Source organism: Sceloporus occidentalis, unplaced genomic scaffold (genome assembly GCF_023333645.1).
Source record: "Sceloporus occidentalis isolate IW3139 unplaced genomic scaffold, rSceOcc1.0.p SCAF_7, whole genome shotgun sequence".
NCBI lineage: Eukaryota > Metazoa > Chordata > Lepidosauria > Squamata > Phrynosomatidae > Sceloporus > Sceloporus occidentalis.
The window spans coordinates 51332587-51350842 of NW_028316987.1; the positions used below are offsets into that span (position 1 = coordinate 51332587).

The window sequence follows — 18256 nt, forward strand, 5'->3', positions numbered from 1 at the left end:
TTGGTGGCTTCAGCCTGTCATAGGCCCGTTACAGACGGGCCTTTGCTCCGCCCCCAGTACGTACTAGGGGTTGGCCAAGGACACAGCATCCAATCAGGCCTCACCCCTAGTACGTACAGGGGGCATAAAATTGGTGGCGCCCTATACACATGTGCGCCGCCATTTTGACGTGACGGACGCTTACTGTCTGCACGTCACGGCGTGGTTGTGACGCCGCAAGCGCACACCCTAAAACTTGAGCATTGCAGCTCTCCGATGGCACAACATTTACATGCAGAATGGTGCAGAAGCGCCAAAAACCCGCCACCACAGCAGAAAAGGCAGCCTTTTTCCGGTGCAAAAAGAAGCAGCATTTTGAAGCAGCTTCTTTTTGAAGCAGAAAAAAGCTGGATTGGAGCTGCTGTGTGCGGTTGCCACAATCCCAATCTGGCGCTCAAAGGGGTGGCATAAAGCCGCCCCCATACAGCCGTCTGTTTCTGCCTTACATTTGTTTAGGAAAGGCTCTGTCTAATTTCTAATGAGTCCACTGATTACATGTGTCATTATTCCACCGATGACTCTGTAACAAACAACACACATACTGCAATCCCACATATTTACCATAACACCATTCTGATCTAAATTCTGCCTAGCTAAATAATTGTTTTGTAGAACATGCTCATGTTTATTGATAAGGTTCCAGATGGTTTGCATTGTGTCCCCCATCTCATTTTGCTTATTTGAAGATTAAATCTGTATATTTAATAAGCACTTTGACTTAACAGAAAATATTAAGAAAGTATAAAATATGTATAATTAAAATAAGAAAATTTATTTTTATGGGAATGCATGACTACTGCACATAAAATCCAGGGTTAGCTGTATGCAAATAGTCATGTCTGCTAGTGCTACCTAGATGGTTTGAATTGCCTCAGACAGCATAGGTCCAAAACACATTGCAGAAATAATCCAGTTTGAGACTGCTTTAACTGTCCTGGCTCAGTGCTAGGGAATCCTGGGAGTTGTAGTTTGTGGTGGCACCGGGGCTCTCTGACAGAGAAAGCTAAATGTCTCATAAAACTAGAATTTCCGGATTTCCCTAACATTGAGCCAGGGCAGTTAAAGCAGTCTCAAACTGGATTATTTCTGCAATATGTTTTGGACCGTAGTGAAGAATTCTGGGGATTTTAATCCAAAACATTTAGAAGGCACCAAGTTGGAGAAGGCTGCCCTTACAACATTTGACAAAATGGAACTTTTGAAACATTTTGGGTTGTTGGGGCTTTTTTTCTTCTTCTGAGAATAAACTTGTTTAGTGATGACAGAGAACAATTTTACGTAGATGCTATACCATTTACAACTACGTACTGTTCTCTGTGAATACTGTTCTGTCACAAGTTGCGTATGAGTCTTCTCCTGCCACAATGGCATTCCTCTGATTTGCTGTTTTTCTAATAACTAATCATTTCTACACCCACAGCATGTTCCCACTTGACATCCTCCATGGATAATGTAATTATATAGCTTTTTTCACTAGGTGACACTGAATTTAGTTGGATCTCAGTAGTGTCAGGAGTTTCCTGAGTCTGATTTGATCTTAAGATAGATAATTATTCTCTAGCTTACTGACTGGTATATTATCTAAAGCATGAGAAATCCCTACTCCCAAGAAGTGGCACCTTTTCCTTTTTTAAAAAAATATATTTTTCATCTAGAATTTCGTTTTTACATTGACAGATTACTTCTCCTGACAAGCTGTTATGCAAAATACTGGCTGATAGCATATATGCCCCCTTTTCTTCTCTGTCATCAATACAGATCCAATGGCTTGAATGTACTTTACTGTGTACATTACTTTACCTTACATTATTTTACTTCAGACAGAGGACCAATAGGAATTTTGAGCACGGCTCTGCATGGCCTGCTTCCATCACTAAACAAGTTGGCATGTGATTTTTAAGAGCATGCTTCATTAGTATGCACTGAAAACAAACACACACCACATTGCATAACCTGGCCTGTTTGATGTCCCTTTTCAAGTTGTTCCCAAGTGGGATGTCCCTCTTGAACTACCCTACTTGAGTTACAATACGGTAACTGTTGTCTGCAACCACCCTACTTCACTTACACTATTGAAATCATGTGGTACAATCTCAGGCCACTTTACTGTTTATGTAGCTGTTCCTTCCTTATCTCTAGGTTTGCTAGGTCTTCACACACCACATTTGGTCTTTCCCTGGGTCTCTCCTGCACTCCAAAGATAGTGAAATCCATACAATATACTAATTTAAATGTATCCAATTTATGTATATGAACTTTTACAACAGTGGTCCCAAAGCAGGGAACTCTGAATTACAATTCCCAGTATTTAAAAATGGAAGTCTTAATAACACCTGGGGACTCTTATTTGGGAACTACCTAGCAACGGCTTCCACTATTTCCACCTGCATGCTTTTGTCTTAGCAATACAACAATTGTTTATTTTCCTGCAGAGCTTGGGCTATTTCTTATTCAAAGTAATTATGATAGTTACAAGGGTGCCTAATGTACTTAGGTACAATTAGTGATTTTAAAAAACCCACTATTTATTTTTTTCATTTTTCAAAAGTAATTGGAATATTTGTTTTTAGTTCTTTTTAAAATAATCTGAGTGTTACAAGCTGCTGATCTCTGACATCAAACATTTTCTCCTCGTTTCTTATCTCATCATTGCTTCCCCTCCTACAAAAACCAGTAATCAAGCAGGAACTGATTCATGTGGTATTCACTCTCCACAAGTTGGTGAGACCATAAGAAGAGCTATTAAAGGCGGGATACAGACCGCCAAAAAGAGGCGCCTCTCTCTGCTGCGCAGGAGCACCGCAGCATATAAATTATGCAGCGCTGCTGTACAGCAAAAAAGCAGCTCCCTAAGGCGGCTTCTGTTTGCAGCGCCACAAAGCGCCAAAGATGGCGCAGTTATGTCGCAGCTGCACAGCACCATTTAGAGGCGGTGCAGCTGCGACGTAATCGTTGCGCGCACCGTATGTATGATGCTGTGCAACTGCGGCGCGTGCATAACGTGCTAGGGTTGCGGGGCGTGTGCATGCGCCGCCCCAAGGCAACCCTAGCACGTCGTGGACGCACCGCAAAGGGCCCATCTGGACAGGGCCAAAGTAACTAAATATTTACGGTGATATCACAAAATGAGTTAGGTTATCCCTTGTAAAGTTAAAAGCACAACATAACCTTTATTATTGGTTTGAGGAAGTAATTTCAAGTGAGTTGTTTATTTCAGCCCCTCTTCTTTGCATAGATTGTGATGATAGAGCATTTAGTGTATTTATATTCTTTGCTTTATCTATTTGTTCATTTGTTTGTTTATTCATTTATAGCATTTGCTATAACTGTGATACAACTGGAAAGTATCCCTGAGTGGCTTACTTATTTATTAAAACTACAAGACAGTCCCTATCCTCAGCCTTATTGTGTAAAAGGACATGACACAAAAGAAAAGAGAAAGGGAAAGAAAAACAAGAAAACTCAGACATGTTAGGAGATTGCTCATCTTGGAGGAATAGCTGATATATGACAGCTAGGGAGAGGCAAAGCCTGCTGGAGATGGTTTCACTGGAGAGCTGGTGAATAAATACTAGTTTCCTCTTGCAAGCCAATTCTTGGTGTGGGTTTTGCCCAATTTCTTCTCTCCATCTTTCTGGGCCAGGAATGGAAATCTTGTGACCCTCCAAGATATCATTGGACTACAAGTCTCAGCAGCCTTTGCAAAAAATACCCAATGGTAAAAATTGTTTGCAGTTGCAATCCAACATCATCTGCAGGGCTGGAAGAGTCCCATTCCTGTTCTGTGCAATCAGCTAGTTTGAAGAATGTTTGACTTTGTAATGATACTTTGTGGCTCACTTTCTGTCATGCCGGGATGATTCACCACAGTTAATGGTTTTTAATTCCCATTGAGTTCAAGAAGGGGAGTTTCACTTCGGTTTAACAAACTTGGATTATAACAACCAGAATATGTAAATGCTCAGCACTGGGTACACCATCTTAGGTTATTGAGTATTTCTTGACTGAGCAATATTTTAATGCACTTCCTGCATACTGAATAAGAAACTGCTGTTTTAAAAATGATTAACCATGTATATCCTTTCCCTGAATATCCCTGCCAACTGACCCTCTCTCTCTCTCTGCAGGGTACATACCCAGTTACTTAGACAAGGACGAGCTGTGTGTGGTTTGTGGTGACAAAGCCACTGGGTATCACTATCGTTGCATCACTTGTGAAGGCTGCAAGGTAAATAATAGCCACAGCAAAAGGTTGGGAGATGAAAATGATAAGCCACATTGTTTTCCAGATACTGTATATTACATAAAAGGATAACAGGCTGTTAAGGAAGCAACATCTGTTACAGATAGTGATAACATAGCAGTATTATTACTTTTTGTTTTTAATAGAATTTCATATTTATTCATGGTGGAATTTCATATTTTTTCATTGTAGTCTAATAAATTTCCTGAGAGCTCTTTATCTAGGGATATTGAAAAACCATTAGGAAAAACTACTAAATGCCAGACAAATCCAATTGATCTATACCAGATTTGGGGAAATTGTATCTCCAGGGGAATTTTTGCAATGCCCCCAAACCCCTGCAGAGTTCCCAAGTGCCTCCATCACCTGGAAAAATATCAGGGGCTACAGTTAACCCCCAAACAGCAAATTGTTACTCTTGGTAGCCTCCAACAGTGGCACAGATCTTCAAACCTTCACACTCACAAAAATTGGCTTGAAACAGGCTAAAACAGAGACTGGAAATGACTTTGTTTTTTGTTTTCATCAAAGCAGCAGCTGAGTTTGGGTCAGGTGCAGCCTGTCAGGGATTGGGAAGGGGAGACAGGTCCCCAGCCTGAATGCACCTAGCCACCCCCATTCCAATTTAAACTACAGGGGTCCCTCCACATTCGCTGGATCCTTATGAATGTGGAAAAACCACAAATAAAAAAATTGTTCTTGTTTAGCTAAGAGAACACCTCTCTAGGAATCTCCAGGCCCTCCAGTGCAACTCTATGGCCAACATCTGCCAGTGGTTGATCATGGAATCATGCTGGGGGGACCTACAAAAGCCTAGAGAAGTGTTTTCTCTAGGAACCTTTAGGTTCTCCAGCACAACTCTATGGTCAACCTCGGGCAGAGTTGCACTGGAGGCCCTAGAGATTCCTAGAGAGAACATAGGAATCAAAACCTCAAATAATAAAATCCACAAAAGTCAGAGCCACAAATGTGGAGGGCCAACTATATTCTCATGTTTACATAGGAAGTTCTGTTTTATTGACTGGAACTGTTTTGCTTGTCCCCTCACTCCCATTTTATGTTAATTGCAGAATGGAAGTGTGTTGGAGGTTTCTTGGATGGAACTGGATTATCATCCTCTTTTGATTTTTATGTAGATTTTAATTTCTTTTGTAGGCTGGATCTGTTATGCATTGGTTGTTGCATTGCCATTCTGTAAACCGGTTTCCTTTCCTTTTCTTAATGCTTTGGAAGTTGTCTCCATCATTCTGCATGTATCAGGCCAATGTTTTATTTTCCCCACCAAGAAAAAATTAGCAGTGTTGCTGCTTTCCCTGTTGTCACAGTTAAGCTCACCTGGCCATCAATTACATATGGTGATAATTTAGTTCTACCCCAGGAATTGTGGACATTGAAAAGGCAATGGCTGAAAAAGTATCAAGTAGAACTTCCAGTACTGTTGTGGCATTTGGAAGCCAATATAGCTCTGTTAGCTCTTTGTAGTAAAACCTGAGCAAAAACCAAGCTGAAGACAGACGTAACAAGGCAAAGAAATCATTCTGGTCTTTGCTCAGTTCCCTGAAGTCTACAATTTCCATAACAGATGTACATAGCAATAAATTAAATGCCCTTTTGGCTCTTCACATGAAAGAAAATGGGATGTCACAAATGCAGGAACAAAAAGAGAAAAACTCTGAGATGCACTAAATTATAACCCATTCAGCCCAATACATTTTAGGAACCACTTTGTAGCAGGTTACTTGAAGAACAGAGTATTCTATAAATTATAACCTATTCAGTAGAATGCATTTTAGGAATCACTTCGTAATGGGTCACTTGAAGAACAGAGATTTTAATGAAAATGCATTCTGCTGAATAAATTATAATTAAGAGGACTTAGAGGGCCTCTTTTCTCTTTTTACCCTGCACATTGTCATAGTAATTTGTGAGCCAGAAGTATTGCCATAGCTTTTCATCCCTGTTCAAAACTCCTGTGGAAACTGACATGTGGAGGAAGTTTCAGGAATGGTGTCAGCCATTCATCACTTTCCACAGCCTGGTTCTGTTGTTAGTTTCTTCAGAACTCTACACTCAGAACTCAGATCAAATTATGTTGAGAGCATATCCCAACTTCCCGTTGTTGTTAACTGCCTTCAAGACATCTCTGATCCATGCTGATGCTGTGGATGAAACACCTCCAAGACTCCCTGTCCTCCACTGCTCTGCTTAGAACCTGTAGCTTCATGCCTGCCTCCTTCTTAATAGAGTCCATCAATCTAGCATATGATCTACCTCTCTTTCTACTTCCATCCACCTTTCCTAGCATTATTATATTTTCTAAAGAATCTCACCTTCTCATGATGTCTCCAAAATATGACCCTCAGTTTAATTATCTTGGCCTCCAGGGAGATTTCAAGCTTGATCTGTGCTGGGACCCATGTATTTGTCTTTTTGGCTGTCCACAGTATCTTCAGCTCTGTTCTCTAGCAACGCATTTCAGATGACTTGATTTTCTTCTTATCCACTTTCTTCACTGTCCAGCTCTTGTATCTGTACATGGTGATGGGGAATACAGTGGCTTGGACGATTCTAACTTTTGTGCTCAGTTGTATATCTTTACACTTCAGGCCTGATTCGTTCATAGCTGCCCTTCCCATTCCTAATCTTCTTCTGAGTTCTTGACTGTAGTCTGCATTCTGATCAATGTTTGATCCAAGGTACAGAGACTCGTATACTATTTTGATTTCCTCATTGTCTAGGTTGAACGGATTTTAGTCCTCTGTGGTCTACTGAACTGTATCTCCATATTGTTTAGATAGTTTGAAATCTAATTAAATGTCTCAACAGTGTGCCTGTGGTGGAAGTTCTACAATGAGAGAAGACAATGTGGACTAGTGTGCTCCACACCTCCAACAGTTAAATAACTCTTCCTAGTGTCCAGACTGATTATTTGCAGAGGCAGCTAGTTGATCCATTGCTTTGTTTCTTGTCTTCAGACAAGGAATCAGCTGACTTCTGTTTTCTGTAAGACATCTCCTGATAAATTTTGAAAGATTATTGTCAAGTCTCATTCTAATCTCTGTTCACCGACTGAACTCAGCTTTCTGATCATAAATCGGGGGGGGGGGGGGGGGGGGGGATATTAAGAACGTATTTAAAGAACATTTGATCAGCTACAGCAAGGTGATGAATCCAGCACAGTACAATAGGGTGTTTCTTCTTGGTTGACAAGATTTATTTCTGTCATGTAGTGGCTAGTTTCAGTTCAGAAATTCAAGCTCCAGTGAACCAGAAAACCAGTTACTCCCAGCATAACAATGTTGTCAGGACTGAACCAGTTTTAGTTACACAGTATAATAAAAGCACATAACAATTCAAATGTTTTTGCAGGATGATACCACATTTGTTTTCAAACCAAAACATTCCTCTTCCCAGACTATCCCTCCTTCCCACTTTGTACCAAGCATTCCCATCAGATTGAATTTGACAGATTACAGCACATATTTCCTCTCTTTCACATCTGCTCAACAGCCAGCTTCAAAGATAAAAACACTCTTTTCCACCCAGCATCATCACTAGTATTGCATATCCCATCATCCAGCATTAGAAAACATTCAAAATATATGACCAGCAGGCATGGTAGGAAGTAGGATCCTGACAATAAAACAGGGAAAGCTAAAGGATTTCAGTTTTAAGACCCTATCTAGGTACCTAACTTGTTTTCTAGGTGAAGAGTGTGAGGTGAAGTCATCCAATGGAATCAGAATTCCCAGAACGCAGTCCATGCAAAACTTAACTTTGAAGTTACCCTTCCCTTCAAAAAGAGCTCAACACATTACTGTAAATGTTTCTATTGCTAAAATTGACATTGACTTTCCAGATCTACATGTGCCTTGATATCAGTCTCTATTTAAACTTCATTCCAAGTAGAGGAGGGAATGAATGAATGAATGAATGAATGAATGAATGAATGAAAACTGCCATTCTAGAATGATGCTCCATAGTCATCACTGTTTGTAAATAAAAATTGCAGACTCCTTTATAGGCCTGATTCCTATTGGTAATGATAACTAGAGTAGACCCAATGAATCCATCACATTTATAAATCCTATTGATTCAATAGGCCTACTCTAAATAATATAAAGAAATAAATAATATAAAAAATAAAATAGAATTAAAAATTCAGGCTATTCAGCATGGCATGATCAACAAAGAGAAACCTGGTGAGTTTTTTTCCTTTCTTTTTTTTTTTTTTTAACCTAGGGTTTTTTCCGAAGAACTATTCAGAAAAATCTTCACCCAACTTACTCCTGTAAATATGAAGGAAAATGTGTGATAGACAAAGTCACAAGAAACCAGTGCCAGGAATGTCGCTTCAAGAAATGCATCTATGTTGGCATGGCAACAGATTGTAAGCATCTTCTTTATTTTACTATGCTGTTTGTTTTCATTTAGGTAATATTTATTTCAGTTCAGGATAATGACCAGTATTTTTCAGATTTTAACTTTGTCTGCTGGCTGAGAATATAGGATGTTGTGAGACAGCTCATGTTTTCCACAAAGCTTTAATTTTCTATTTACTCTTTCAGGCTAGCCTTTCTTCTGGTCCTAATATCACCATTCTGTGTGATTTTAAGGAGATGAACAATTTATTCCACTGGAGTGGGAGCTTTTTGGAGAGGTGTTTTGCAGGAGGGAAATTATCATGTTTAAAGATTTGGAAGAATAGGAAGTTGGATGCTGTTGTTATGAGTCATGCTGCAGTTGTTTGTTTTATTTTTAGCCAGCACTACCAGAGCATATGGCTGCAAGATTAACCCTTAACCAACTTGTCTTCCAAGTTTCCCAAGAGATTGATTACTATTTGTGGGAGTAACTCAGAATTAAAGTACTGAGCAGGGCTAAGATTCATGTGGCCTTCCAGCTGTTCTTGAACTGCGGCTCCCAATATTCTTCACCATTGGCTACATTGGCTAGAACTGCTGGGAAATTCAATCCAACAGCATCTGGAAACTTGCATGATATGGAGATAGTGACTTATCCGGGGGGGTAGTGAGGATGGTGGGATATTAACTTTTTAAACAAAATGGAAAAATAAAGACCAGGATGCAAGCAAGTTGGTTGAGGGTCCAATTAGATTTTTTAAAAGACAACTTGGAATATAGAGGTTTGTTTTAGCAGACCCATTTACCCCATAAAATAAGAATTGGTATGTTCTGGGGTCCAGAAGGCTACACTACCAGTTTGGCTCCTTTGGAGGCCCAGACCATTGCAAGCGCAATGTCACTGCTACTATTTTGGTGACTAAAAATGACAATGCATTACTTTCGATTGCTGCTACATTGGTTTGGGGACATTTTGGGCCATTTCGAAACAGGGAACACCTTCAAACAGCATGCAGTAGCCTCACAAAATGGGTTCTTACTGTTTAAAATGTTTTGGTTTGGGCCAAGCAATGCTGGGGATCACCAGGCCCTCAGGAGAGGGTGGGTTGGTAAAGGTCTGAAGGGCCATGCTGGACATTTTAACCATGGGCTGTACTATTTCTACCCCTGCCATAAAGGATAAGGCTATCAGTGGCTTCTAGCTATTATGACTAAGCATTACCTCTAGTTTCAAAAGCAGTTTTGTTACTAGCTATTGGGAGGGTGGTACTGTTCTCATATCCTGTTACATAATGGTACTTACAGCTTCTGTCAAATGGTCATTACTTATAAAAGCTAATTCCCATTTAGTAGTTAGCGTCAAGCCCTATTGAGGTGCTTCTCACAGAAACGGGATTTCATAGACTCTGTCATTGTTTTTCTCACATGCTTAGCAACCCGTCTGAAGAGGAGCAATTCCTGTTTGTATGGTGGCTTTCTGTGTGAGCAAACTTGTAGATTTTCCATGGTTCTTGCTCAGTGGAGAGCCTCCTTATGAAAAGGAGCCTCTCTTTTTCTGAAAAAGGAGCAGCGTAGGCACTCCTTTGTTACTCTGTAATAATAACCAGTGAAAAGGACTTCCTTATGTGACAAAGGTGGGCAAAGTGGCCTGTAACCATATGGTACCCCAGAGTATGGTTCCTGATGTCCCCGATCTCCCCCCCCCCCCCATTTTTAAAAAAAATGTGTCAACCTTTCAGAAATTAATCTGAATTCTAGCTAAATGCACTCCAAACCAGCAACAAATGTAAAATTTTACAGAGCCCACAAGTCCCCCAACGCCCAAAGCTATTTTTAATAGCTGAAATCTACCAAAAATGCAGCTAGAAGCAATGTGACAATGTTTAATTTATTTTCCTTTGTACTGAATTTACGGAAACTTTTAGGTAAGTTTAATTGTTTGAGCTGAAAATTAAGTCACAGATAACAGTGGATGAAATCTAAGTTTTTAATGCTCGCATCAATTTCAGTCATTTGGAGTTAATTTTCTAGATTTTGGAGACATGCTTTGCTATACACATAAAAGTGACCTACACGTTTTGCACTTGTCAGTCAACCTGCTTGCTGCAAGCTCCCAAGATAGATAACCCTAATCCCCAAAACAGATTACAGAGCTTCAAGAAGTCTTTCCAAATCCATTTTTCTATAACATGCCATTTCCTTATTAGTGGTGTTGGATGACAGCAAGAGGCTAGCAAAAAGGAAATTGATAGAGGAAAATCGAGAGAAGAGACGTCGGGAAGAGTTGCAGAAAACAATTGGGATGAAACCTGAGCCAACAGATGAAGAGTGGGAGCTTATTAAAATTGTTACTGAAGCACATGTGGCCACCAATGCACAAGGAAGCCACTGGAAACAAAAAAGGAAATTTCTGGTAGGTTCCACAATAGTGCAGAACTTTCTTTGCCCACAGTGGACTGTAACTCCCATAATACCCAAGATGGAATTTTTTCCTGGTTATAGTAATGGGAGCTTTGGTACAACATCTATGTAGGATGGTGCCAGTTTAAAGGAAGCTGGTATAGAATGCTCCTACTCTCTCCTTATCTTTCAAAAAAGAAAAAGAAGAGCAGAGTCTTTTGGTTGCAATTCTCAGAATATCCCAGCCAGCATGCCCACTCCCAGAAAGCCATGACAGTGCTGGCTAGGGGATTCTGGGTACTATAGTCCTATCATGTTGACTGCTGAATTGAGCAAAAAAAATGGTATTCAACATTATTAGCTTTTATGATCCTGTGTAAATAATGCAGTTGGGGCAGGAGGGGGGGATGAACAGGAACATAACATATAATGAAGCCAACTGGATCACCATCCTGGGAGGCCCACAAGCAGAACATGATGGTAATTGTCATCTTGGCATTTTGTTCTCCAGCAATAGGATAGTGAATGGTTTCCTCTCCCTGAACATGGTGGTTCCACATAGCCATTATTTATGCACAGAGCTTGAGCAAGTTACTTTCTGGAGCCCAACTCCCAGAATCCTTTACCCAACATTGCCACAATATGTAGAAAGTTGTTGCTTTAAAAAAAAAGATCTGTATATTACCATTGTATTTGTTTTATTTTATTCCATCATCATTAGTCACTTAGAGTGCCATTTTAATAAGAAATATTAAAGAATAAGAAATATTAAGACTGTAGACATGGTGAAATTACAGGGGCTCTTTCTGGATGTAAAATGTTTGGTTTTAGATAATCCCAAAGCAGAAAACATAGAAGGATGCTTTTATTTTTTAATGAAACTTGGGCAATTTTGTCACTGTCCTCAAGTATCTGTCAGAGGTTTTTTTTTAAAGTCAGACAGTTTAGATTAGAACATTTGAAATTTTATACTGTATTACAGCGGTGACTGGTAGCCTCCACTTCCGTATGACCAAAAACTTTGCTATTTTATGAGTCATATTCTACTGTTTTTCAAATGTATTGTAATTTTTTAAAGAAATGTAATAAAGTAATAGAAATATTGGGGGGACCCTGCCAAAATAACCTCCAGTTCTTGCTGGGGACAATGCAATTCACCTTCCCAGTCCTGCACCCCTGTTTTAGGCTTTCAGGCACAAATAACAAACATAAGGAGCCCTGGTGGCGCAGAGTTTACCATATACTCGACTATAAGTCGACCTTATGTATAAGACGAGAGCAGGTTTTGGGGCCAGAATTATGGATTTTGATATGACCCATGGATAAGTCAGGGGTAAAACTTAAGGAAACGTAATGAAGGTTATAAATGACAAAGCAAAGGAAAACAATGCCAACAAACTTACAAAATTTCAGCAGCCATAACTATTTGTGCAAATACTAAAGGCTGGATGGATGAGAGAGTAGAAGGGTGTCAGTACTTCCAGGGCAGATTAAACTCTTGTCTTTCACCAGGGGATGGTTATGTATATACATATATATACATATATATGATTTAAAGTACAGTACTTACATTGACCTGTGGATAAGTCGACTCAGGTCTTTTGAGTCAATTTTTAGACCTAAATTTCTAGACTTATATATGAGTATATACAGTAAATGCTGGTAATGCAGCCCCTTACTCACAGTCTCAGGGTTGTGAGTTCAATACCAGCCAGGAGCTCCAGGGTTGACTCAGGCTTGCATCCTTCCAAGGTCGCTAAAATGAGTACCCAGCTTGTTGAGTGCAGTTAGCTTACACGTTGTAAACAGCTTAGGGAGTGCTTAAGTGCATTGGTAAGTAGTATAGAAATGTACATGCTATGGTACTTTCTATAAACATGTTTTTACAATATTATGTAAATTGACTAGAATGAATAGCTATCTGTAAAATACTTAAAAATTATAGCGGTTAAGCATTTCTCTTATACCATTACTTCTTTTGCACCCTTGAAAATGTTCTTTCACCAATGATGTTTTATTTTGTTTGTTCTGAAATAATCCAGTTATGTAGTAGTGAGCTAAATAACTTTAAATGGTCAGCATTCCAGACTCCATATCCATTGTAAATAAATTGTTTGCTTACAGTGTTTTCCTTTTCCGTTGCCAGCCAGAGGATATTGGACAAGCACCAATAGTAAATGCCCCAGAAGGCGGGAAAGTAGATTTAGAAGCCTTCAGCCAGTTTACAAAAATTATCACACCAGCAATCACGAGAGTGGTGGATTTTGCCAAAAAGTTGCCTATGTTCTGTGAGGTAAGGCTTGCTTTCTTATTGAACTTTACTTGCTTTTTGCTAGCTTTTTTTTTCTTCTCATAGAGACATGATATTTGTTTTCGTTTCTTACAACAACAGTTTAAAACAACAAAATGAGTTCATTCCAAAAGGTTTGAGATGGATTGGTATGGATCCAAAATTAGTCAGACTTAGAATAAGCCACATTAAAATCACTGCAACCTAAAGTCAGCCATGGCTTAAATTAAGTTGCCTTATGGGTTGGATGCATAATATGATGTGTGCAACTATACTAAAATGTAAATGTGTATAATTTCTGCACACACGCCCCCCCCCCCCCCAAGTTTATCCCCTCCAGCAACCTGAAAATGCTATACAGATGGTCAGGAGTACTCTGTGTGTGTGTGTGTGTGTGAGAGAGAGAGAGAGAGAGAGAAGTTATCCCCCCAAGTTAGGAAAAGGCACCATTTATGAGCAGAGGTCCATACAGGGAAAGTGGTTCTGCCCAGATTTCAGGGATTACCTCACTTTCCCATCAACCACATCATGTCTTATTCTACATGATCCCAAACAGGGGAATAACTTTCTGCCAGCCCAGTTGCATGTGTATGTATCCAGAGCCAACCTATGTTGTGTGTTAGCATTTTCCACTTCATGTTCAGCTGAATATATTCTAAAAACCTAAAACAGCATTTTACTTAAACTGCGAGTGTTATTGTGTCACATTGCTTTGTTGACCCACACATTGGCAAACCCAAAGATGTGTAGGAATGTTTGACTTAACTTTGTGCTGACACAGGGACACTGTAGCGATGGGAAAGACTAGGTAGCTCCATTCCACTTGTTTCTTGAATGCCTGACTTCTGGAGGCCCATGGAAGCCCTGGCTTCTGGAGGTCCATGGAGTCAAGGAAGAAGACAGGAACTGGCTTGCACAGTTCCCTGTGCCATAGGATGAGTAATTCTCCAAGCCAGTTCTTTCGTGCCTCTTTAGTCATCCTCATGCCCCATTGCCAAAGCCAGGCATTTAGACTTATCCTTCCATCATAACTGAAACCTTCCTTGCTTCTTTCTTTGATGCCTTTTTGTCTTGCTGCCACCAGCATAACTATGGTGATGAACCCAATAATATCCTAGCCCATATTTAATGATTCAGGGATAAATAAAAGATGACTCACACATAACTTGTCCTTATCTCAGTGGGAAAAGTGCTTTATTACTGGATTAAAAATAGACTAGAATAACTTATCATTCATGTATTGTTTCTGTATAATATAATGAAATAGCCAGCATGGTGTCATGGTTTCAGCATTGGACTATGATTCTGGATACGAGAGTCTCTGCTCAGCCATGGAAACCCACTGGGTGACGTTGGGAAATGCAGACACTCTCAGCCTCAGAGGAAGGCAAAGGCAAACCTATTCTGAACAAATCTGATAGGTTCATCTTAGGGTTGCTGTTAAGTTAGAAAAGACTTTAAGGCACACAGTGTTCTGTTCCTTCCAAAACAGATTTTGCTTCGAATAGGTAGATTACCCTCTACTGCTGGGCCAGCTCTCTTTATTTTTAATGCTGGTACTGCTGTGTCATAAAAAAATAAAAAAAAGAAGGTGCATTCTTGGAAGATATATTTTTCTAATCTTTCAGCATATTATCTGTGCTGCTGTTGCTCTTCTTCCTTTAATGTTTTCCCTGCATTAATAATTTTTCCTGCTATGATGGTAAACACATTGAGGCTGAGCTGCCATTGTAGAAATAGGTGCAAGTATAGCAAAAAAAATATTCCCATAGAGTAAATGAACCACGTGAGGAAGAACAAACATGACACCCTATCCATCAGCTTTTTCTATCCCTATCCAGGAGATCCTCTTTTGTCCATGGAGCCTCATCCCCAGTTTGGTACACTGATTCTCCAGAGTTCCAAATCTCCTTCAGAGACAGGAAAAGTTCTCTCTTTCAAAAATGTTGGAGGAAAGCCCTAGAATTTGAACGTTACTTTTCAAAACTATAATTCCAGTGTCTAAAAAGTAGCATTCCAAAGCTCTGACACAAATAATGTCATAATGCATTCTGGATGTTCCCGTTCCATACTTACTGACATATGGGGCTTCCTTCCCTCTCTCCCTGTTCCCTTCTCTATTTTTGAACAATTTGAGTTGTCCTCTTCTCATACAGACATCACATCAGCCTCAATTTGGGTGTGCATAGAGGTGATGGAGAATAAGTAATTTCCTCTGAATTCCATAGTCAGGCAATACCACATTCCACAATCTGAAATGTCACCAAATAGTGAGCAAGCTTTGGAGTTCTCCAGAATACTTCATCACATTAGATGTTAAGCAAAGTGGAGGAAGGCCAGCTGGCTTGATGTTGTTACCACAAAGTTTGCCTCTACACATGGTCTTAAGAGAAAGAGAAGAAATCCAAACAGGAAATAAAGAAAGGTCTTCAACAAGTAAAACACCAGCTGAGAACCAGAGTGAGGAGAGAGGGGAACTGTCAAACATATAATCAAAAAAGTGTTTAAAAGACAGTAAATAGTAATGTGGAAAATGTAAGGGATACAGAAGCCTATACATAATACAATATACTGTAGCTGAGTATCATAACTTACAAGGGCATATACAATCAAATGACAACTTTAAATAATGTATGACACTAGTAAGAACGTATATAGCTATATAGCAATTATAGGGCAGCATCAGTATGATAAATAGTACTACAACCAGATATAGAAAGTGGAGTCATAGAAATATCTAAGTCCATTGAAACACCTGTCTGAATAGGACAGATTACATCACATGCAATCTTTCAAGTGCTTGATATTCATTCCTTCGTTTCTGAGGTGTATTCTTAGAGTCTAGTATATGCTGTTTGTGATGATCAGGACTATTTTGGAAAATGTCATTCTCATCAAGTCACTGATGATGATTCATTAAAACAACTAATTCTTAGGAGTAATCAAATTTCAGCTCTTCATTTCAGTTCTTAAGTGGCACACAGCTGTTGCACTATATTTTGTTTGTTGTATTCACAATACAAGTTATGTTGCACTGACTGTAGACTTCTGTTGTTCTGTGTCTCCTATATTTCCCATAGCATTATTTATTGTCTTATTAACCTTTTTTATTGTATGTTTGGAGTCATCCTCCCTGTTTTGGTTCTCAGTTGATGTGAAGAAATCTAGCCACCAAGACTCAGTGTCTTGGCACAGTGGGATAGCACCAATCCTCTCTAGAGATCTTACCTCCAGCATGTGAACAAGATGTCAATTTTAAAATCTGTTTCTGCAGTTTATGTAAAATAGATTTTGTATTAAATCTCTTCCTTTGTGTGCAAAATTACTTTTTATTTTCTGAAGCCCAGGACACACACATATACAAGTATACAAGCTGATTGATGACAAAAGCACAAACACATCATCCAATCTTACTGCTTCTACTACAAGGCAACAGCCTTTGATGATTCCAGTAATGTACATTTTATAGAATTGCACAAAAACCACTTGCAATTTTTCTCTGATCAAAAGAAGTCAAAACAAAATAAAAAAACAACCCCACCTATTTCATGCAGTTTACATTGCAGAGAAAATTATGGTAATTGTTTAATTTACTACACAAAGACAGAATAAGTGAGAATTCATATCTGGCCATTGCACTAATTCTGTTCCATTTTTGACACCACATTTACCCAGATTTGTCTCCAATCTTAAATAACACACACACACACAGGTTCCATATTTGGTAGAGAACAGAAATAAAAAGGATGAATGGGTATGTAAAATTGAAGGCTTTCATGGCTGGCATCCATAGTTTTTTATGGGTTTTTCGGGCTATGTGGCCCAGTTCTGGAAGAGTTTATTCCTGATGTTTCACCAACATCTGTGGCTGCCTCTGAAGATGCCACATAGCCAAAAAACAAAAACAAAAAACAACCCACAGAAAACAATGCATGGAGATGTTCATCTCAGCAAAGCTATAGTTTAATTTTCCCCCCAATGACCGGCACAACCTGGCTACTGACTAGTTAAGGAATGTTAACCAATCATTTGGGGCCCTTCATCCTCTTTTGTCCTGATCTCAAACTCCACTCCTTCTCAACAATCAGATCATAAACTCATGGCTTCACCCAAGTAGCATATGCACCTTTAAGGGAGACTTAGGAACATATGATCTACCAAAGGTAGATCTGGGATTCCCATAATCCTACACCTTTGACTACTCTAGCTGGAGTTGTCAGATGAAAGTTGCACATTCCCCACTTCTGATTTAAAGTGATGGTGCTCCTTTCAAAGTTAGATTATTCTAGCTAACTAAGGGCCCAAACAGGCCAAAATAAAGCTGTTTCAGGTCTCTTTGGAGGTATGCTATTTAAATGACACATGCATCTTAAGAGGCCAAAAGTTGCGCCAAAACTGCAGTCCTTAGGCCTGGAGCGTGGCTTTGGTGTGGCTTCCAACCTCTTAGGATGCATGTATCATTTAAACAGCATAGCTCCAAAGAGAACTGAAGCAGCTTTATTTTGACCTGTCTGTTCGGGCCCTAAATTAGTTTTAACCCCCCTTCTCCCTCTTTCCTTTTATCACCCCCTCCCCATCTTTCCCTCTCTCTTTGTTTTCTGGAGATGAAACAGCAACATATTCTTTAGGAATGGAAGTACTGTAGCTGGAATCTCCTGTGACTCCAATCCTGTCTAAGCTATTCAGCCTGATGTGGTAAAATCCAACTGAATAGGAACAGTCAGCCTTCCTATGAATCAAACACTGCATCTAAAGTTGGCAACTGGGGGTGGGGAGAGCAAGGAGATGACAGTGCAATCAATGTCAGTTTTCCTTCGCTGACAATGACATTTTAAAAACTCTTTTTGCCCCTCGGAGCATTGCTTTCAGTTCTGCTAAGGCAAGATCTCATTGTCCTCTCAGAATGCTTTTTTATTAAGA

General features: G+C 39.5%; 1 protein-coding gene across 5 annotated transcripts in view; it reads left to right on the plus strand.

Moving 5' to 3' along the window:
- THRB (thyroid hormone receptor beta) overlaps window positions 1-18256 on the plus strand; it is a 215223-nt gene that overhangs the window by 186210 nt on the left and 10757 nt on the right. For all 5 annotated transcript variants that reach the window (XM_089532930.1, XM_089532931.1, XM_089532932.1 and 2 more), the window contains 4 exons: window positions 4167-4267; window positions 8525-8672; window positions 10854-11059; window positions 13193-13339. In XM_089532930.1, the coding sequence (XP_089389056.1) occupies window positions 4167-4267; window positions 8525-8672; window positions 10854-11059; window positions 13193-13339 (602 nt within the window). The remainder of the gene's footprint in view (window positions 1-4166; window positions 4268-8524; window positions 8673-10853; window positions 11060-13192; window positions 13340-18256) is intronic.